Raw genomic sequence first — 23,454 nt, forward strand, 5'->3', positions numbered from 1 at the left:
TGAGCGTGGTAAGCCCGGCTCCAACAGCCAATCATTGAGGTTAACGAAAGGATGGGATCACCAACCTTCGAAGGCGTGCTGCAATCACTGTCCTCATTTTCCATGAAAATATGAGGGGCTCTACTGCGGCCGAAGGGGAGTGCAGCAAATGATCATGGCCCACTTTGAAACACAAATAGCTCCGGTGGTACTGAAGGACAAAGGCTTCAGGGGCGGTCTGGCCATAGCGGGCATTGGGCATGCCCCCGGGAGGCTGGAAGGGTGGATGCCAGTTTTGCAGTGGTGGGGGCCAGTCTTGTTACTCGGGCTGGTTTTGCAGTGGTGCTGGAAAATCGGCTCCTAGTAACAAAATCAGATGTGCTTCACACTTGCCTCTCCACCCCCACCCCGGGGGCCGGTCTGACAAATTTGCCAGGGCTGCTTTGGGTTCCCAGTCTGGCCTTGATCAACGTGCTCGTCCTGCATGTCCAAATCCACCTGCCAGGCACCTCAATTCAGAACAGATAGAACATGGGCCAGTATGAGCATCTTAAATTTGTTCTTACACAAGAAGGCATTCAGAGGGTGGAGAGCTAAACCAAGACGAAGACCTTGATCCTTCTTAGGCACAAGGAAATAATAAGAGAAACAGCCAGTCATCATTTACTCGGCTGGGACCCTCTCTATGGCTCCTTTGACCAGAAAAGCCTGCACTGAGAGATTTCCTAAAGTGGGTGTTGGTGCAGCATGTCTGAAAGGAAAAGTAGGACATGGCCTCTGAGGAGAATCTGGCGGACCCACCTGTTAGATGTAATATTTTGCCACACCACAGACAATATCGGATCCTGCTTCCCACAGGATGATTGTGGGCTGTTAAATGCAAACTTAAGCAGCTTGGAGGCAGATGACAGAGATGGAACACTGGGAAGTTCACTGTTCTTGATGGCTTAGGTTTGGTTTGTTTGATCCCAAACCTTGACCACGAAGAACTGGGATATCTGATGCAGGGGCAGAGGGCCTTGGCATGGGTGGTATGTCAACCCTTTTGACTAGCCTCGAAAGGTGAGGATAATCTCATGGGGTGGAAAGGATGAGGGAAAGCACCATGGCTCGTCTTTCTTCAAATGGTCCCAAAATAGGTGAGATCCATCAAATGGCATGTCCATTAAAGAGGCTTGCCTGTCCCCATAGAAGCCTGTGACTCTCATACAGGCATGCCACCGAAGCACCACACTATTGCTAACTAATCTGCACAAGCAGTCAGTAGTGTCCAGTCCAGAACAGATGATATACTTTGCGACGTTGTGACCACCATGGATTATTTTAATCATATTGCCCGAAATTCCTCTGGGACTGCCTGCAAGATATTGCTAACTAGGTCCCATAAAGAATGGGTGTTTCTCCGCAGCAAGCAGTTGGCATGCACAGACCATGTTACTATGCTGGCAGAGGAAAACATCCACTTTCCAAAAGTCCCAAGGTGTTTATACTCTGCCAGGAGGAGTCATGAAAAATTAATAACGGTTCACCCTACTGGTTGAAGCTTGAACCACCGAACTCTCTGGTGTAGGGAAGATGCATCAAAAGGAATATGTTACGTACACTGAAAGCATCTATTTGTAGTGTGCACTGCCATAGATTCATATGCTTAGCATTATCCTGCCATCTAGTTTCGAGCTTGGACGGTTACAAGTTGTTTTTCTTCAAAGAAGTCTTCGAGTCATGAGGTATAATGACCCCTCCTCCAGTGCGTATTGTGCATTTTCCTTGGGTCTTTTGTTAAAAATAGTTTTTTGGTTCATCGGGTGAGCGTTAGAAAGATAGGAGCAATAAAGTGACAGAATAAAAAAAACATGGGTATAAAATCTTGAGTTTGTTAAATATGTTTCAAATAGTTAAAAGTAATTCATCAAAAGCTTGACGGGGAAGTGGGTGGGTGAATATGAATCTAAGGCACTACATGCTATCAATAGATGCTTACAGGGTAAGTAACATATTCGATTCGTAGCAATTGTTGGCCGTAGATACATATGCTTAGCATTGACTGTAAAGCAGTGCTCCCTTTGCTGTGGCTATTGACTGGTTGAATCTCTTGTTTGATATAATGTTTTTAGTCCAGCTTGACCCACTCTTGATTGTTGATTAGGGAGTACATCAACACAATAGTGCTTAATGAATGCATATGGTTTATTCCATACAGCTGCTATACAAATATCCTCTTTTGGAATATTTTCTAAAAAGGCCATAGTGGCTCCTTGTTTTCATGTGGAAGGAGCATGTGGTGTTACTGTAAGCAGCCTTTTGGCTTTTTAATAGATAACAAGTTTCAATACATATGACTACCAATCTAGCAATTCCTGCTTTGGATATTGGCCCTCTGATGAGCCCCCTGATGTGGTTTGTTAAAAGCAACAAACATTTGTTGTGTTTTCCTAAATGACTTTGTTCTGACAATATAGAACATAATGGCCCTTCTAATGTACAATGTATGAAGAGCCATTTCTGTTCTTGTGTCAGGGTTTGGAAAAAACACTGGTAACTCTATGGTTTGGCTTGCATTAAAAGCTGACATCACCTTGGGCAAAGATTTTGGGTTGATTCTTAGAACTACCGTATTCGCATAAACATTAAAGAATGGTTCTTGCAAAGCGAGTGCTTGCAATTCACTTATTCTTCTGAGAGATGTGATTTCTACTAGAAAAGCCACCTTCCAAGTTAAGAACTGAAGTTGACATGAATAAAGTGGTTCAAATGGTGGTCCCATATGCCTGGAAAGTACAATATTCCAGTTCCAGGTTGTGACCGGTGGAGTGGAAGGTGGTATAACTCTTCCTAGCCCTTCCATGAATGCTTTAATGATCGATATTTTAAATGTAGACATACGTTGTCTGTAGTGCTGCTAAACGTAGCCTAATGGATGTGTAAGCAAGGCCTGTTTGCTGCAGATGAAAAATATAGCCTATACTATCCTGTATAATAGGTGATGAAAGCTGTATTTGATTATCTCTACAAAAAACTACATAACAAACTCTAGTTGTAGGCCTACGAGCTTGTTTAAGGATATCCATACATTGTTGTGCTAGCTTTAAATGTCTGAATTCTAAGACTTCAGAATCCAAATCTCTAGATTGAGCTGTTTGGGACCGGGGTTTGAGTTCTCCCCTTGCTCTTGAGTTAATAGGTGTGGCCAAAGAGGTAGTTTAGTATGCCTCTAGAGATAGATAGTTGCAGTAGGGTTGTGAACCATGGCTGCCGTGCCATTGTTGGGACTATTAGGATTAACGTCAGAGAGGTTTGTGTTAACTTCTGAACTACATACGGAATGAGTGAAAGAGGATGAAAACCGTAAGCAAATACTCCTGATCAATTTATCCATAGTTCATTGCCCTTGGATAGTGTGTGAGGGAACCTGAATGCAAGGTTTCGGGATTGAGGTAAGTGGCAAATAAGTCTTTTTCCGGAGTTCCCCACCTTTTGAAGTGGACAGTTAAGTAGTGTCTGATCGATTTCCCACTGGTACACCTGCTGCGGTGTTCCGCTGAGCTTATCTGCGAAGGTAGGTATTCTGCTAGAATGTGGATTTTAAGGTAAATTGCCCAGTGCTAGATTCTCTCTGAGAGGAGAAATAGCTTTGAGCAATGTGCCCCCCCCGTTTTTGAACATAATGCATTGCAGTCATATTGTTTGTTCGAATCAGCACTATTTGGTTGTAGAAGTGAATGCAAAAGGCTTTGAGGGCTAGTTGAATTGCTAGCAACTTCAGATGGTTGATATGCAGGTGTGTTTGAGCTACTGTCCTTAGACCACGAACTGTGAGATCTTGCATATGTCCCCCCCCTCCTTGAAGAGATGAGTCTGTAGTAATGGTGATCTCTGGAATTGGGGCTTTGTAGGGCAGGCCCTGCAACAAGTTTTTGCTGTTCCACCACTGCAGAGAGCAATGATTTTCTGGCCCCACCAACACAAGATCTTGTAGACCCCAATTCGCTTGAGACCATTGAAATTGATGAAGGAGACGCATATGTAGACTATCATGTGGTACTGTGGCTTGGTATGAGGCCATCTTTCCTAATAGACCCATCCCATTGTTTACTGTGAGGTGAGCTTGTGGCTGTAGAGGTAATGTTTGGAGGAACTTTGTGACTATTTCTGCACTGGGATATGCCTCAGCTGTCACTGAGTTGAGTGTTTCACCTTGAAAAGCCTGAATTTGTAGGGGTTGCAAGTGAGACTTTTGTATGTTTAGTGTAAACCCCAGTTTGTGTAGAAGGTTTATTAGCTGAGTATGCTGAAGGCACGCAAAATGTGTTGGACTTTTGATAAGCCAATCGTCTAGATATTGGAAAACATGTATTTCTTCTCTTCTGAGATGAGCTGCCATTACTGCTAGGCATTTTGTGAAAACCCTTGTAGCCATTGTGACCCCGAGTGGTTGCACTTTGAATTGATAATGTTGTCCGTTTAGCTGAAAGAGTAGGTAACGTCTGTTTGCTGGGTGAATGGGAATATGAAAATATGCATCCTTGAGGTCTTTTGCTGTCATGAAATCTCCTTGCTGTAACAGTGGTATTACTTCTTGTAGTGTGACCATGTGAAGGTGTTCCGAGGAAATGTACCTGTTTAATGGCCTTAGGTCTAAAATAGGTCTTAATATTTTGCCCTTTTTGGAGATAAGGAAATAAAGTCTTTTGTTCTTTATCTAGCTTGTCCTGCAAGTGTTCAAGAATGGGCTCTATTTGTTTTTTCTGTGGCTCTCTGGTATCTTTTGTTAATTTGGACGCCGAAGATGTGGGCTTTGAAGAGCCTTCCTTATTTGTCCTTTTGTGCGTCTTTTTGTGGTGCCGACTGCTTGTGTGGAGGTTTGGACAACAAAGCTTTTGCGGCTGAACTATGTTTCAGCTCCAATATGGTTTTCGGTTCTGATGTATGTTTCTTTGACTCTGAGATCTTTTTTGGATCCGAGGTGTGCTTCTTTGGAGGATGAAGCTTGTTTTGGTGCCGAAACAAATTTTAATGCCTTTAATTTTCAATGCTGTCAAAGGCTTTCCAGGCACTGAGGACTTTTGCTTGTGTGCCTGTTTATGGAGACCTTCAGGGCCCAAAGGCAGTGGGGCTACGAAAGCCGGTATGGTTGTTCTATGATTTCGAGCGGCTTTCACCACGATACTCATGTGCCCTTGTACTGAGTCGGTCTTGGAGTCCAAACTGCCTCCACTGCTAGTCAGCAGTATCTGTACATCTTTTGGCTCCATCTGTGCTTCCGATTCTTCCTGTCCTTTACAGGGGTCTGGCGATTGGCCCCGAAGATATCGGGAGCACCTTCTGTGTGTCACTGCATGGTTATGTGGTTCCAAAGATGCTCTCTTTGTTGCAGAAGTATCTTTTTCTATCTAAACGCTAAGCACGCCTTACAGGATGTTTTGTTCTGTTGCGGAGATAAACATAGATTACAGACTTCATGTAAGTCTTGTATAGAATATTTAGCGTGGCAGTTAGGACAAAAACTGAAGGTCATGTTTTCCATCCCTTGTGGATGTAGTCCTGTAGAATGGAGACAAAGAAGTCGAAGAACAGCGGGCCCGAGCCCAGGCGGGCACCGTGAATATAGTGATGTCACCAGTTCCGGTCTTCCGGATCTGAGATTTATTGGTTCGGAGAGACTACCGAAAGCCTAAGAAAGCCTCAATGTAGACTGAAGTCTCTGTCCCGGAGCTGCTATAATGACATTCAAACCCGATGGCGGAAAAAAACAATCTAACAAAGGAGCCGAGGAACATGCGCAATACACACCGAAGGGGTCACTATACCTAGTGACTTGAAGACTTCTTCGAAGAACATGACTTGTAATTCTCCGAACGCAACATTAGATGGCAAGATAATGCTAAGCATATGTATCTATGGCCAACATGTGCTATGATTAATTATACTCACCTGGTAACATTCTGTCAAGTCTGCAACTTGCCTGTTTCCCAGAGGCAGGAACAGGGTTTAGACCAGGTGACTACAAGGGTGGCAGTCAGTGCCTCATTAAATGGGGTAGTTGTTCTGAGGAAGTTAGTTTGTTCCAGTTGCAAAACGTCTGTTAGGGCATTGGTTTTGACCTCCATAGTGGGCAATTTTAAGTCAAAAACCTCCCCCGCTATCTCATCACTACAGCAAAGGAGGTACATCTTTCTGCTGTTGGCACAGTGGGAGAACACAACCCAGTGTCGAGGTGAGTGTCCAACCCACTTGTGTCTTGCAAGCACTGATAAAATTAGCATCATTGTGAGAGCTTTTTTAATTAATAAAAAATAATGCTTGATTTAGATGTGTTTTAGTTAGCATAACCAGGCTTCAGGGAACATGACTAGGCCAAATCAGCCAGCATTGTCATTCATTTTACAACAGAAAGAATTATGCTTTTAAATTACATGAATGTGTTACCTATGTGCATGTTTGACGTTCCATTACAGAAAATAAGTGAAACAGAATTAATTTCATGGTGCTGTTTACTTGTTGAGCTGAAATAATTTAATTTCTCCTGAAGAAGGAAGTCATGTGCAGTACATTTGTATTTTTGCAACAGCTCACGGTTCTTTACCCTAGTCTACTCTAAGCAGTTAAACAGTCTATTATTTCAATTTGTTGCACAAATGTCATGTTATTACCTTCATTTCCTTTGTACGTGTTAATATATTTATGCATGAAAGTAGGTGTTCCTATATGTATCTTATTTAATGAATCATAATATCTTGATAAGCTATTGTATTTGAAACTTTAACAGTACGGCCCTATTTTGTCACCTCTCACCATGTCAAGTGTTTGGTTTTCACTGCTTGAACCCTATAAAATGTATCCATTTTAGAATGTGTGCCAGACCGATCTTGCTTTAGGAACTGTACAGACTACGTTAGTCTATTGATTTATACATAGACATTTCTTGCCTTTAAAACTGAACACTTTCTATGCCATTCTGCTTGCCGATTTATACTCTTTGGAAGACTCCACATTAGTCTGCCTATTGATTTATAGCTAGACTTTACTTGACTTTTGAACTAAGCAGATTTTATTTTTAAGTTTTCATGAGCCAACAGAGAAGGCAAGAACAAAAAGAAACAAAAACACAAAAGTAAAGCTTCAAGCTGATCAACCTATACCCAACCCCTCAACAAGTTTAGATTATGTGGTTCACCAATCATTCCAATGTGGTAGTCAGACTATAGAAGTCTCATCATTTACCCCAGATCTTAAAAAAACCTTTTGGGACACCTGCTTGCAACATAAATTGATTCTTCTAGTTTTGAGCACCAGTCCATCCCAGTATGCCACGGTTTCATTGTTGGTGGGGAAGTTTGCTTTAAGAACGGGCAATGTCTCTCTTGCCGATAAAAGTCACCATCAAAATTAAGGATATGTCTCCCGGGGTCCCCTCAGACCTTCTAGTATCCCCAGCAGGACCACTTTAGGAGTCAATTGTATTAGGGTGGCCAGTACTGTCGAAAGGGTAGTGTCAATCTGGTAACAGTATGATGTGAGTCTTGGACATATCATAAAAAAAACTGATTACAAGGATTGGCAGCGAGGATATCTGGGAGCTGTGACAAGTTTGGCACGGCCCAATCTTTGAGGCGTCATGTAGGTGTGGTGGGTATACCTCAACTGGATCAATCTCAGTTTGGCTGATATCAGATCCCTGGGGGCCTGCAGGCTTCCCTCCATTCCACCTAATGTAAGTCTCCAACCTAGCCCTCCCATCGTGATTGCAGCAGGTCCAGGGATCCTGGGGTGTTTTTCACCGGTGCTTGGTTTAGTTGGGAGTTTCCCTAATGATCTAGTCTCTCAAGCATCAGCCGGGCTTAAAGGGGATTGAAGTCAGGGTGGTCTTGTAGTTCTGTAATGTAGGAGTCAAGAGCATGCCGTACATGCAGATATCGATGAAACTGGATAGTAGATCAAGAGCTGCCTTTGCAGTTCAGTGAAGGAATACATGTGGGATCCACACCAGATGTTAGGTAGGGTGGAGATGCCTATGAGGTTCCATCAGTGCAATCCCTCGAGTCGAGCTAGTTGTTGCAGCCAGCGGCCACACCAGGAAGATCACTTTCGTTACTTTTGGTAACAAAGAGGGGAGTAGGAGCCCATACAGGTAGTGCATCACCCAGTCTAGCCCTAGGCTGCTAAGCTCTAATTGATAGGATGGGTCATTCCAGCCCCCAGTCAGCCAGTCATTTATGACTAGAATATGGGATGCCCATTAGTATAGGCGAATGTCCACTGCTCCAATACTATTCTGGTAAACAGGTTGGCAACACATATTCTGGGCTATACAGGGCAGATCCCCCTGCAACAAGAAAGGTGCGAAGTATAGATGCTGTTTCCATGAACCAGTAATTAGGAATATGGACCAGGTAATTTTGCAGTATGTACAGGAACTGAGGTAGTATCATCATTTTTATTAAAGTGACTCTACTGAGGGGGCTCAGGGGTAAATCGCACCATGTGTTTAGGCTGTTTTTGGTACTCTTGAAGAGGGGTGTCAAGTTGAGGGCACAGGTTAGTTTCGGCACGGCTGCCACATGCACACTTAGATACTTGAAACTGAGTCGCCTAAGGGGAATGCCTGGGTTCCTGTTCACAGACGTGACATCGCCATACAGGGTGAGAGGAGGGACTTCGTTGTATTAAGATGCAAGCCAGAGGCCTCCTTGAATAAGCGAAAAGTTAGAGTGCTCGGGGGTCTGAGGTTGTCAGGCTCCCCAGGTAGAGAAGAACCTCATTGGCATATAGCGCGATTCTGTCCTCTGAGGAGCTAGGCCAGTGCCATCTTTTCAGCTGTGCATTACAGTGGACCAATCATGCCTGGGGCTCGATGGCCAGTGCGAAAAGCAATGGGGAAAGGGGGCAACCCTGCCGGATGCCCCGTTCAATCAGAAATTTCTCAGACAGTCTCCCGTTAACTGGGACCTGGACCATGCATGGGGTAGAAATATAAGAGAGGTCATCGCCCGGAAGCAGTGGCCAAAGCCCATGCAATGCTGAACTGCCGCTAATAGACCCAATCTACAGTATTGAAGGCCTTTTCAAAGTCAGCAAGAAATAGTGCTAGGTCTCCTGTCAATTTACCCATGTGGGCCAGGGCGCAGTGTAATCATCGGATACAGTGCTTGGTACTACGGTGTGGCATGAAGCCGCATTGATCAGGGTGGCTCAAGGCAGGGCGGGCCGAGTGAAGTCTAGTCGCCAAAAATTTCCTGTAGAGTTTAATATCTACATTCATTAAGAATATAATGTGATAGGATCTGTGGTCCAGCAAGGGCGGAGTGGTCTTAGGAATAACGGCTATAGTCGCTAAGTCTAAGTCTGTGGGTAAGGACCCTTTGTTGATGGCTTTGATGTTCAGTCGACATAGGTGGGGGATCTAATTTGTCGTGGAAGGAGGAATAATATTCCAGAGATAAGCTGTCTGGGCCAGGGAATTTCCCAGCGTTAAGGTCCTTGATGGCAGTATGGATTTCGACATATGCAATCAGTTTGTCTAGTGCAGCTCATTGGACCGCCGTCAGAAATGGAAGCGGGATGTCATTGAGGGTGGATGCATTCTGTGTAAGGACATGGGCTGCGGACATAGAGCCAACGGTAATTGGCTGTAAATGCTGCAGCATAAACTAGGGGCAGTCTGGATCACAAAACAGGAGTCGTCAGCCACGGCGGGCATGAAGTGGAACGCGATGTCCCGGGATCTCAGTCTATATAGAAGTGCCCCATTTTTGTCACTGTGTTCATAAATGAGTAGGGTGGTCACCCCCCAGCACTGGTGTGCATTGTTGAAAAGTAGGGGCCGGAGCGCAGTTCTGTCTATATCTAATTGGTGGATGAGTGTTTCAGTGGCTCTGTGGGTCATGCTGGTCTCGTCATTAAGGATGCATGTCTCTAGCTCAACAAAGTTATGCTGCCTGTCTTTTCCTTTAAGTTTAAGAAAGCTTCTTACCCAGACCTGGTTTGTGGGCTTGCTAGCCGCCTATAGAGTGCCAGAGTCTCACACAGAGCCTGTATTGAGATCAAAGTAAGATGCATCACACAGGCCCAGAGAGATAGTCCATCCCATGAGGGAGCGGGCTTGGGCCCATCTGTCCTGTGTGCCAGGGCCATGGACGTCTGAGAGTGGGTCTACCACTACGTTGAAGTCACAACAAGAATTAGGGAGGCAGAGGGCAGGTCAGCTCCTACTTGGGTCAGGTCCCAAAGTGTCTGGGTTTGCATGTGTGGTGGGACATAAACGCTAAAGATAGTGTATTGCCTACCCTCTAATCCACTCGCCACCACCATGTATCTGCCCTGCGGGTCGTAAAATGTCTGCGTTATCGTTAAGGGAAAGTTTTCGTGGATAAGGATCGCCGCACCTCGAGAGCGATGAGTGAAGCCCACATGGTAGACTTGGGTGTACCCAAACCTACCTAAGGAGGAGCATTTAGTACCCAGAACGTGAGTCTCCTGTAGTAAGACTATGTCTAGGTGGTGTCAGCAGAGAAATTTGAGAACCTCCATGCGTTTTATACGGTCCAAAAGACCATTAACATTCCAGGAAAGATGGATGTGTTGCATCATGGGCATGGTCAAAATGTGTCATGTGTAAGGGGTCAGAGAAAGCACAAGTCGGGGCACTACTGAGAATGGGCAGCAGTGAGAAGCAAGACATATAAGGAAAACAAAGAAGCAAGAAAACATCAGGAGACAAGCAAAAATAACCAAGAACATTACCCACAACTCCCTCCCACCCAACACCTCCACCACGTATGTATCTGTCACCCTAAAACAATCCCTGGTGAACAGGGAGTACATAGTGGGGCCTTCAAGGAAGTCGGAAATCTCCTACTTTCAGACGAGTCAACAGAAGAATATAAACAGTAGTAGGCATCCTAGGTGAAGAGTGGAATCTGAGCAACATGAAGAGATCTAAGTTCAAGATGACGGCATCACAGGTGCTTTGTCTCCATGGGTGCAGTTGTCCCCCAGCTTCTGACTATCACAGAGTGGTTGTGGGGGACACCTCATTCCCAGGGGAGGCTGTGATCGTGGGTAGTTGGAATCTGATGATGCCGGGGAACAAGGCCAGCCACCTCCGCCACCCCTGGACCTGCGGCAACGCAAGAAGCTAGAGCGGACTTGGCGACTCCCACAATGAGCAAAATAAAGTTATCTACAAGACCGCTTTGACCACATACCACAAAAATATTAAAAATGCTCGCAAATCTCACATTGCATCCTTATTAGATCAAGCCAGAAACAACTCCAGGACTCTTTTTCAAATTTCGAAATCTTTTACTAATCCGAAAGCCTGTGAGACTACAGATACTCCATCGCAATCTCTGTGCGATAAAATTTCCTTTTTTTTAACTCAGAAAATTGAAAACATTTATCAGAAAATTATCTCAGAAAACGTTTCCTCCCCCCTTCCATAACAGACCATACTAACCATTTAAACACACACCTCCAACAACACAGTTTTCCTTCTCTCGCCGTTATAGAAGTCATATCCCTTCTCAAATGTACTAAATCAGGCTCTCCCCTTGACATCATCCCTGCCAAACTATCCTCTAGACTCTCGACCCAACTCGCACTACCCATCTGCTCCATTCTCAACAGCTCCCTGAGCTCCGGCAGTCTTCCTTCGGAATGGAAACATGCTCAAATAATCCCCATCCGCAAAAACCTTAAAATTCAGACTTCCGAGCTGACTAACTACTGCCCCATCTCCCTGCTCCCCCTACAGAGTAAGCTCATTGAGAGACACATCAATAAACATCTGTCTGCGTTTGTTGAATCCGCTCACCTTCTTGATATTTCCCAGTCGGGCTTTCGGGCCAAACATAGTACGGAGACTGCCTTAGTGGAGGTGACTGATAACATCAGGATGGCACTGGACAAAGGTCAGGCAGCACTTTTGGTGCTGCTTGACCTTTCAGCAGCATTCGACAACATCTCACATCAGATTCTGCTGGAGAGGCTACAAGACATAGGCGTCCAGGGACTCGCATGGAAGTGGATGACTGATTTTCTAAAGGATAGAACCCAAACAGTCACCTTGGGCCCTTTTAAATCTGCCCCATCTCAGGTTACCAAGGGGGTCCCCCCCAGGGCTCGTGCTTGAGCCCTACTCTCTTTAACATTTATGTGACCCCCCTGGCCAAACTTATGAGGAACTTGGGTTTTAATCCCATTTCATATGCAGACGATACCCAACTACTCCTCACCTTTGACAAGAATAGACCTGACATCCAACTCATCTTCTCCAAGGGCATGATGGCCATTGCCTCCTGGATGCAAAGCAATTTCCTCCAACTAACCTCAGAAAAATCCGAAATCATGCTGTTTGGAGGAGTTGCAATTTTCTGGTCACCTACCTGGTGGCCTGAGGAGTTGGGTAAAGCCCCGGCACCTAAAGAAGTGGTCAAGAACCTAGGTGTCCAAATCGATCAAAAGCTCACTCTAGACGCCCATGCCAACTCCACCACCGGCACCTGCTACTGTATCTTAGGTCTACTTAGGAGAATTTTCCCTCTACTTCCCCCTTCGACGAAAAAAACGCTGATGCAAGCCCTGATACTAAGTAGAATAGACTACTGGAATGCCCTGCTTCTTTTGACCAATGTAGCCTCTCTTAACAAACTACAGGTTGTGCAAAACACGGCTGCCCGCCTAGTTGCGGGAGTCCCGCCTAGAACTCCCTCTATGCCCCTTCTAAAAAAAAAACACTGTCTCCCAGTAAGGAAACGAGTGAAATTTAAGATAGGCTGTACTGTCTTCAAGGCCTTAAACGACCTAGGCCCGTCCTATCTCTCTAGCAAAATAATTAATTACACCCCTCTGCGCTCTCTTAGGTCAGGTTTAAACGCCTACTTTGCATCCCCAGAATCAAAAAATCACGCAGCGGTGGCCAAGCTTTCTCATATCTGGCCCCTGCCCTCTTGAATGAATTACCGCTGCAACTTCGTGACTGTTCGACCATCTCACATTTCAGAGAACTCCTCAAAACTCACCTCTTTTAACTTTGTCCGTCTGACTGTATTAGCATGGCCGTCCAAGCACAGAGATAACCCCCGGGGCGATTCAGCGCTATACAAACCCATAAATAAATAAACGGCGAGACGAGAGAAGGCTGTATTCCTCTATGAAGTGAGTAAGGACCCCGCCTTTGCGCATCCAGCATGGTTGTGGTTGCGGAGGGTCCGCTGCTTGATAGCCCACTCCCAGGCCACCTCCGTGGTGTCGAATAAGTGAGTATGGGAACTGTTCACCACTCTCAATCTGGCGGGGAAGAGAAAAATGTAGGGAACCGACATAGCCCATAGTTTTAGCTTCAGCGCATCAAATGATTTACGCTGTTGTTGGGTCACCTTTGTATAGTCGGGAAATGTCATGATCGTCGATGATTGGTATGAGAGCGTTTCTTGGGCACAGGGCTCACATAATACCACGTCGCAGTCTCTATTGTTGGAAACATGAATGATCATTGGGTGTGGGGGGGACCCAGGAGGGGGTCTCGGAGCCAGCGAGCTGTGGGCCTGCTGCATTACAAACCATGGTGAAATGAAGACCTCTGCAATTGTGTATCCAAGTCTTAACAAAGCTTGTTGAACCAGGGGTCTTAAACCTCTCAGGGAATCCCACCAGGTGAAGATTGTTCCTTTGAGAACGATTTTCAGCGTCTTCTGCTCTGGGTTCAAGGGTCTGGACCATGACCTGTAGGGCGAAGACTTTGATTTGAATGTCTGTTGAGTCGTCTTCTAGAGTTGATATGTGTGATTCCGCCTCTATCTTTCTGCCACGTTACGGAGGTCTTGTCGCAACAAGGCTACTTCCAAGATTCTAGTTTCCAGGGCCTCTTTAGATGCTACGATGGCTTGAAGGATGGGAAGCACTTCTGGGAACACCGGGTCAGATGCTGAGGGCACTCCCCCCAGGAGCTGCTTGTGCTGGAGGTTAGTGGTAGCGAATTTGCTAATCCTCATTTGGGAGCTCAAGGTAGGTTATTTATCTTTCCTCATCTGCCTTCCGAAATGGTGAGGCCGTGGGTTGGACCACTAGGGGGGGAGCCCCACAGTAAGTGTCTGTGCGCTAGTAAGCGACAATACCCCTTGAGTATCAGCATAGGCCCTATTGTAGCAGGCAGAGTAGGGCGCTGGATAGGTCCTCACAGCCCACTTGCCCAAGAGATGAGGCACCACCTGTTAAGACAAGTGAAAGTATACAGGCCTCTGAGGGAGCGAGCGGCCACACACGTGGCCCTGGGCCCGCACAGCAAGTCCCACGGTCCTCAGGCAGCTGCCAGTAGATCGGCCCAGATCTGCACTATATGTAGTGCACATCAGCAGCAGGGCAATGCGGCTCAACATGTCCACAGCTGCCAGTAGGTATATTTAGTGGAAACCAACGCCACCACCAGGACCGCAGAAGAGGAAGGAATTGTCCTCACAAGCCCACGGTTGGTGGTGCAGCACGTTGCTGTCTCAAATGCGGTTGTTTGAGCCAACAAGGAGACAAGACAGCACCGTGGTCCTCTGCTCTCAGCCCCACATGGCGGCCTCAGGCCCTGCTCCAGTGCCGCTGAGTTGAGGTGTGGGTGCCCCCCGTGGAGCATCAGTCCTATGCCGCAAGGTTTCACAGCAGGTGAGGGGGTTGCACGCAGTCTCAGCGGACTGCCCCGTGCTACCTAGTGTTCCTCCTGGGGTCCATAAGCATGCGCCAAAACGCATGGGTTGCCGCTACAGGGCTGGCGCCATATTTTGTGGGACATAGGCAGGTCAGTGACAGATGGGGGACACAGGGGGGCCAAGAAGGACAATTGTGTCATTCAAGGGAGGTAGCAAGGGGAGTTGAATGCCATCAGACAGACCCAGGGTGTCAGGATTGCAGAGGATACAGGAGGAGGTCTGAGGAGCACCCTTAGGGCATGCCCTCCATTTTGGCTGTGTCAGTCACGGCCCTGAACTGAGCAGATTTAGGTAAGACCTCTTACTGAACTATACGTTACTTTAATTGCTTTGAAGGTTGACCATATGATAACCTCTCACATTTTCATTGTAAGATGCATTACTGATTTGAATAACTAATATTTGCCTCCTGTAGCAATTCTAAAATTTGAGTGCATCTTTATTTCTTTTGCTTGCACAAGGGACCTTGTCTTATGAAATGTACAAGGTCCCAGTCCTGCATCTCAACACTTTTAATTTATTAATTAAAAATGTTGACAACATCATCCTGCTTCGGAAAATGCTAGCCTCATCACTACAGTCATCCCCAAAGGCATGTTGGTTCTGATCACAGTCTGAACTGGAAAGTTATTGTAGCACTGTGGTATGGTTCCGAGATGAAAGCATGGTTCTGTCTAAGTTAGAATGAACTGGGGCAGGGTGCATCTGTGTGACGTGAAGTAGCAACCTCCATCGATGCCAAGCTGGGTTCGGCTCTGAGTTGAAGAGGTAGATTGAATCAGGTAGCCTTCCAGCATCAGTACCTGTGTCGATGTTACAGGGACCAGTGAGGATTTTTGTGTTGGAATGGAAGTCGGCTCCAGAGTGGAACACAAAGTGGGTTCTAGAGGCACAGACAGCACAGAGGGTGAACCCACCAGCGGAATCCCAACTGGAGGCCTTCAGGATCCTTGGGGCTCAAAGATGCACCAGAGGGAGCAGCAAAGGTGCATAACATTCACAACTTGGCCCCTCCAAAGGCACTAATTTTTTTGCAATATTGCAAATAGAATCAGAAACGCAGGGTATATCAAAATCAGAAGTGGAATCGGCTCTTTGGATGTGAACTGAGAGAGAGATTGTGAGGCACCGTGACATCCTCCCAAATCCGCATGTCGAAGGTGGCAGGATTGGGACGAATCTCGCTAAGCCTTCAACTACTTCAATTTCAACATACCGGAAGACTTGGTCCATGCAGGAATGTACTCCAGAGTGGACATTCCACACCCTTGAATTTGAGCAGGGAAGGGACTTCAGAAACTTCTTTTGGTGTTTGGCTTCGCTGTCCCTGATCATCTTTGGGTTCATAAGGATGGACTTCTCACAGAACTTCAAGTCATGAGACGAGGCCAAACAACAGAGGCAATATGTCACAGATAGTTCCAACAAGACTTAAACTCTGCAGTTTTAGGAAGGGACATAACTCCCTTGCACACTGAAAAATAGGGTCTTGACAAAAAAATTCATCAACTGACAAGGAACATTTTGGGAGGGAGCCTCAGATTCACATATAAAGGCACAGAAATAAAGGAATTGGCATCAGCACACAGGGATAGTGCTTAATGTGGCCCCATTAGTCATTTCCACAGTGAAAAAAGGTAGGTGCTAAGCCACAGAATGCCATGTACCAGCACACAGAAGCAATGCTGTTTAGATCTTCTGGATACAGGCTAGAGCTTGGGGATTTTCTAGAGAACCAGTGGTTAGAGTTATCCATTAGACATGAAAAATTATAGTTGCAACCTTTTTTCATGCAACAAAGAAATACATTAAGGTCAATATCAATAGAATACGGAAAATATAAATATGGATAGACTCAGATGGAAACAGGAAATATTTAAACACCACCAAACCTGTAGGCCCTGGTTTTAAGTTATATGGAATGGGGTGGGGTGTTTCCCACAACTGATAAATATTATTTCCCTTGGGTGAGGTATTTAGTGGGAGTGGTAAAAACCTACTATTGCAAATGTTCAACTTCCAAATGAGGATTATCACACAGAATCAAAATGTAGCACTTCAAATTCTATGGGTTTTTCCCACTTTACAGACCTTTTCATCATATACATTTCAGCAGGTTTCACCTGCCGGAATCTGTGAGGGGACACTGTGAGGTTGGGGTTACTATCCCACAATTCGTAATTCCAATTCCTGTACAAACTTCTGTTTTCACAGAGATTGGAAATTGGTCCTGGACTCATAATCATATTTGATGGTGGAAGGAGCGGTAGTCAGATGCTCTGCTGTAGAATAACCTTGGTCTCTATTTCCCTTGCATGGAGAGTGCTATCTATATTATTTTGAACACCATATTAGGAACAGCAGTGATCAAAAATATTATATTCCAAGTTATTTTCATTTAACAAAGGTACAATATCGGCTGGACATTTGATAATTTGTAAAAGTTTAACAAATGTGTTGTAATGTATTTAGTGTCAACGCTTAGACAACTCCCTCTGATCTTAGCTTTGTCTGCTTGTCTACTCAGAGAGTCCACTTTACTTCGATGCGCAACTTCCTCTCTCAGCCCAAGTACCCAGCTTTTTGGTCTGTAGGATCACTTATAACTTCATGTAGGTGGAAACTACAATTTCAAAATTTGGAAAATTCGAACTTTTAGAATTTAAAAAATCAACAGTATAAATGATGTGATGAGCATGTATAATATTTACAAGAGTGGAGTTACAGCTAATTAGCACATGTTTAATTGAATATTACAGGAGAAAGACAAAAAGCTAAGCTAAATGTGCTAACAATGACAGTTTCAAGAATGTATTTAAGTGTGAACGTACACCCTAGGCCTAGATTAAAAAGTCGAATTACGCTCTCAAAACAACACATTTTGTAAAACACTGCCCAGGAGTTTAAAAACTGAACAGCTGTCTATTTAAAAGATTTCTGCCAGACGACAATAACAATTGTCAAATCTCTTCAAAGACACTCTATACCCACAGTATGGCCCATGAAATCTAATCATGCCCCAGTGTGTGATGAATCTCAATATGTTTCCTTGCCTGAAACATTAACTAAGGTCCACAAAATGGAATGCTCTTTGCGTATGTTAGCTTGGGGTTGGCCCAAGAGATAAATATTAAACTCATGGGAGATATGCATTGCACAGTTTGAATACCACTGCCTTAGATGATCACTCATGGATTTAGCCGTCCAGATGTGGTAGCCGAGGGGCTTTTTAAATATGCTCCTCATTGTATTATGATGGATCTCTTAATTCACCTCAACCAATTCATGGCAAAAGGTCATCAACATTTTATAAGTTCTACTTCTCTCTTCTCAAGAATGTTGACAATGGTTTGTAGTTTAAAGCAGCATATTTATGTTTGGGCACAATTATTCTTATTTATATGCAATAAGTTCTGTAAAATCACTTGTTACCATGTAAGTGCCTATCTTGAAGTTCTGAAAAAGTTCTATGGACTAATGAACAGGGTTGAAAGGGACGTGAGGTTCAGAAATTAGCGATGCCATGATTAACCCTGATATGAGTTGTAATATGGGGATTGTGGTGTTTGTATTTCTTTGAATATCAATATATGATGAAATTTGAATAAAAGATTTGAAAGATTTATATCCACACTCCGTCAGCCAGTAATTTATTTGATTTAGAAATTGAGTAAGAGGGTTATTCAGCAGAGTCTAATAATGGGGCAACTGCCATACGTCAGTGGATGCCCCATCCTCCTCCCTCATAGATCCCCATTTGCATTTAGAGTTGGGAGGAACTGCTTAGTTGATGAAGAAGGAATCTCAGCCAGATCAGCAGGTGAAAACATTTTGTCATCAGGCCAGCCGCCATATGACTGCAGTCCTCCTCGCATCAGAAGTGGGGGTGGGCGCTAAACTCCGCTCCGCCGAGGTCACTGAGTTTTGCCCACTCTGTGCTACGCCTGGAGCGAAGAGTTCCAGAAAAACTTTGCCAACCGCAGTGTCCCGGAGTTTTCATTGAGCGCAGCTCGCCAACATTAAGTTGGTGAGCGCAAGAGAGAAAATTGAGGTCTAGGATAAATTGCGGCGTGATTTCTCAATGCAGGACGGTCATGGCAGGGCACTACCATTTGCGCTGAGAAAGCTGCCACTGGAGTAGAAAATCTACTCGAGCGTCAGAAAGAAGCAGCGCCCTCTGGTTTGCCACGTATTGCCATTCCTGCTGATTTTACAGCGCGGAACAAGCTTCCAGTGCTAAAAATCAGAACTAGCAGCGTGACACAATGAAATTCTGCCGCTCGTAAAACTCCACATAATCACCCAGAGTTTATATGGAACTACAAGAATTCCACAGAGAGAAACTGGGTGAATTCCTTCCACCCCTAATCGGAAGGCATGTACTTTTTAGAGTAGGGCTCCAGAGGCTTATTTTCTCTGCCCAGGATGTCCATGCAAACCACAGCAATCTGCAGCAGGAAAACATACTGTCCCTCATGTAGGGAAAGAACACTTAATTACTCTATTTTTCAGAAACATTCTTGGTTTCAGGGTTTGGCTCTAAATAAAGGACTTTATTTCTGTGAAAGTGCTCCTGTTGTGTTGGAGGAAGCAATTTTAGCAACATCTTGCCAAGCATGTTGCAGGGGGATTGTCAGAAGTAGGATCTCCCTTACCACAGCACTTTGGTGGCCCACTCTACAAAAGCTAAGTGACCCCTTATTTATTTGAATGTACAACTCTTAAAAACACATTGTCATTCCAACTTAAAACTGATGGATTATGGGGGAGGCCAGGTGTCATGAAATCACCCACCTGTACTCCGGTTTGTTTCTTCCTTGATGCTGCTTTTTCCCAACTCCCTCTGAAATCCACCAGAAAGGCAAGGATGGAATACACCTGCCATCCTGATAAGCTACCGGGGGAGGGGGGGAATTGGGATGAGAGACAGAAGGAAACACACTGGATTCCTACAGACTGACTTGCCAATAGGATTGTCTAAAACATCTCTCTTGATAGGTGAAGTGGTTCTGGGCTTCAGTATTCTGCTTCTACATGTTCTGGTAATTGTACCGATCAAGAAAATAAAATTATAATTGTAATCTTGCAAGAACTATTTTGGCATCAAACGTATCTCCATTGATCTTGTTTAACTATAACATACACGATCTCTCTTAATGCCCCACATCACTTCTTTAGGTTAAAACATCTTCTTTTTGTCTTTTCTCAATTGGGTATACCTTCATAGAACATTACAAAAATATGACATTATCTCACCAATACCATCATTTTTCAAGTTTATTTACAATTATTGTTTTCCTTAAATGTGAAGTTCGCATACCTGATTTATCTTTCTCTTTTACTCCAAAAAGGGTTCTCAAAACTAAAAGAAAGAAATAACAAAAGTAACAACAAGTGCACTGATATTCTGCATTTGTTCCAGTAATTAAATTAACACTGATTTTACTGATTTCTGTTTGCTCAGGAACTACACAAGTAATAGTACTATAATCAAGAGTCCTGATCCCTTTAGATCTTTTATGTTTAAATTTCTTTTATTGTATTTCAAAATCAAGTGCAACAGGCCAGTAGGTGCCTTACATTCATCGGATTGCAATCCGGCTGTAGATCTGTATATCTGGCTTAAAGAGACAACAAGAAAAGGAACACAGAAAGACCCCCCCTCCCTCCCCCCTCCTCCTCCTCGGTTATCTGGGTCCAGGTGTGATGGATCTCAGGTGCGTGTCGGAGGTGCAGTAGCAGCAGGGGTAATTAGGTGTTGGTGTCGTGCGATGGGCGTGGCGGATCCACGAGCCATAAGAGTCTGAGGTATTTGGGGCAAGTTCGCTCCGTGAACTCGGAGGTTAGAAGTGTGAGGAACGGTTCCCAGAGGTCATGGAAGGACGCTGTCGGGTGGGCTAATGTGATCAAGATTTTCTCTCTCCCCAATATCCCCCACAATCTATGGATCCAGGCTAGGCGTGTCGGTGGTATCGTGGTACCCCAGTGTATGAGGATGTTCTAGACTGCAGCCCCTAACGCTAAGGCCATTTGTTTACCCCTCCTGGATTTAAGAGGGAACGCGAGTGCATTTGGAAGGCCCAAGAGGACATACGCAGGGAAGCGTGGAATTTGAGTGTTGAAGTGGGAATCAATGGTATCTAGGGTCTGCCGCCAAATGTCCCCTAGCAGTGGGCACTCCCAAAGAAGGTGGGTGAGTGTGCCTAATGAGCCACATGCCCTCCAGCAATGGGGATCTCGAGCGGGGTTGCCATGGTGCAAGCGTTCAGGGGTTAAATACCAGTAGGAGGCCACTTTAGTGTCAGTCTCAGTAGAAGCCACGTTGCGAGCTGTGTGTCGGGCCCTATAATAGATTGTGGACCATTCCTTCTGCGTCAGTTCCCTGCCTAGTTCCCTCTCCCACCGTAGCTGTCCCGGGGCCTTTCCACCACCAGAGGTAGAGTGTGCAAATTGATATAGGTCCGAGGTCAGGCGAGCATCCGTGTGGCGGGTGAGGAGCCATTTTTCAAAGGTGGTTAGGTGCTGCTCCGTGCCCGCGCGCACTGCGTCCTGGAGAACCCAGTGCTGGATCTGTAGATGCCGATAGAGCTCAGTTTCAGGTAAGCCCAGGTCTCTATGCATATCCGGAAAGGATCTGAGGCCCTCGAGATCGAAAAAGTGACCAATGGACCGGCTAGCTTCCCCCTTCCAATGTCGGAACCCGGCCTCATCCAACCCCGGTGGGAAATTTGGGTTGCGTACTATAGGTGTGAGTGGGGAGGGAAAGGAGGTTAATTCCCGGTTGGTAGTAACTTTATCCCAAGCCAAGAGAATGGGACAGGTCACCTCCGAGAAATACAGAATGCAAGGTCTCCCGGTCCTGGTTAGGAAAGGAACGCCCCAGAGGGATCTACCGCTATTGAGCTGTCCATGAAAAGCCAGTGCTTTTCGGACTCTGGGCGGGACCATTCAACCAATGCCCTCAGTTGGGCCGCTCGCCAATAGGCCACTAGGTCCGGAATCCCCAGACTTCCTTCATCAGGACTGCGGTAGGCGAGATCCTTATTCATGCGGGCCCATTGGTCCCGCCGGATAAAGCGTTCCATGTCCCGTTGTAAGGAGCGAAGAACCCCAGTCGGAGGGACCAGTGGTAGTGTGTGGAATGCGTACAGAATTTGGGGTAAAATTACCATTTTTACTGCTGCAATGAGGCCCAAACAGGACAGTGCATGGGGCCTCCATTTCCGGAGAGACTCCCAGACCCGCGGAGCAGGATAGTGTAGTTAAGTGTTTTAGTGGAGGCAATAGCCGCAATTATGTGCATCCCGAAGTAAGGGAGTGATTCCTGGGCCCATTGGACAGGGTAAGAGCCCTGCCGAAGTTGTAGTGTGTCCGGTGTTAGCGCGAGAGCTAATCTGTCAAGCTCTGCCAACAAGGCCGGGAAGCACTCCCTAGGTCGCTCCAGAGTGACCACCACATTGTCCACATAAAGGCTTAGCTTGTGCTCCGTGCCGCCGAACTGCGCGCCACTAATGACAGGGTCTGAGCATACCCTCTGGGCCATGGGCTCCATATACAGAGCAAAAAGGAGCGGCGACAGAGGGCAGCCCTGCCGCTTCCCCTAGCGGATAGGAAAGGCGTTCGAGGTAGTTCCATTCACTCGTACCATAGCGACAGGGTTTGCATAGCTGCAAAACACCCATTAGATAAACCGGTCTGGGAGACCGAAGTGAGATAGGGTGGCCCGGAGATAGGGCCAATGGACCCTGTTAAACGCCTTCTCAGCATCGACCGAGAAGATCACACGCTCCGCCGGGAATCGTTCTGATGAATCCACTAGGTGGAGAAGCCGTTTAGTTTTGTCCGACCACTGGCGGCCGGGCACGAATCCAGACTGGTCGGGGTCTATCAGTCCGGGGAGATGAGAAGAGAGCCTCCGGTCCAGGATTCTGGTAAAAAAAATGTAGGTCGAAGTTGAGGAGCGAGATGGGGCGGAATGAGGCGCAGAAACAGCTATCTTTTTTGGGCTTGGGTATGACTGTAATCAAGGCCTCCAGCATGGTGGAGGGTAGCATTGAGGAAATTCGATTTTCGATCTCGATCGTATTGAGCCGGTTTTTTGTGTTGCCCTCACTCAGGCAGCACGGCGAACAAAGTCTTTTCTGCTTTTTCTGCAGTATCGTGTCAAAATAGCCTTCTGCCTCTGTTTACGAAACTGGTGTCAGGGACTGGCCGAGTCCACTAATCCCCGTCTGGTTTTCCTAATCCCTGTCTCAACTATCTGTTGGTTCACACTATTCTCTTCTGACTTTATCTTATCTTCTGGCCTTCGCTGTTCTCTGCTCGTATTCTCTCATTTCACATGTGTCCTCCAAAACACACAAATGTATCTAGCCACCTGCAAGTCAGTTGCAGACACGTTAATGAATTAACCTGTGGGGAGGGGTGACAAACATAGTTGGAGGAGAGGCTTCTTCGGGTTACTCGATATCTTGTTTTCAAACTCCTTCTATTGGCTATGTCTTGTTTTCGAACTTTCCTTATTGGTTCACTATGTATGTATTGGGTGTGTTTCTGGTTAATCTGTATGTCATCTATGTACTATAAAAGATTGTGCGCCATGGAGTGAAGTGGCAGTCTCCTGAGAACATACCGTGTGTACTTCTGGGACAACTGTACTAGCTGCAGCTAATAAATCTGATCATATACGCCTACAGAGTGTCCCCGTGTCTCTGTTAGATTAAGCAGGTGAACCCAGGAGATTAAGGCTTACCCTGCACCGCCAGGACCATAAGGTTCTGGT

General features: G+C 45.7%; 1 protein-coding gene and 1 long non-coding RNA gene across 3 annotated transcripts in view; one reads left to right on the forward strand and one right to left on the reverse strand.

Moving 5' to 3' along the window:
- The window catches only part of LOC146785792 (von Willebrand factor A domain-containing protein 5A-like), a 541,765-nt gene that overhangs the window by 247,928 nt on the left and 270,383 nt on the right, over positions 1 to 23,454 (reverse strand). The window contains exon 16 of the mRNA XM_085635057.1: positions 19,993 to 20,034. Coding sequence (XP_085491183.1) covers positions 19,993 to 20,034 — 42 coding nt within the window. The remainder of the gene's footprint in view (positions 1 to 19,992; positions 20,035 to 23,454) is intronic.
- LOC146785793 (uncharacterized) overlaps positions 1 to 23,454 on the forward strand; it is a 258,212-nt gene that overhangs the window by 52,256 nt on the left and 182,502 nt on the right. The gene's annotated exons all lie outside the window — the stretch shown is intronic.

The sequence above is a fragment of the Triturus cristatus genome, chromosome 11 (assembly GCF_964204655.1).
Source record: "Triturus cristatus chromosome 11, aTriCri1.1, whole genome shotgun sequence".
Taxonomy (NCBI): Eukaryota; Metazoa; Chordata; class Amphibia; order Caudata; family Salamandridae; genus Triturus; species Triturus cristatus.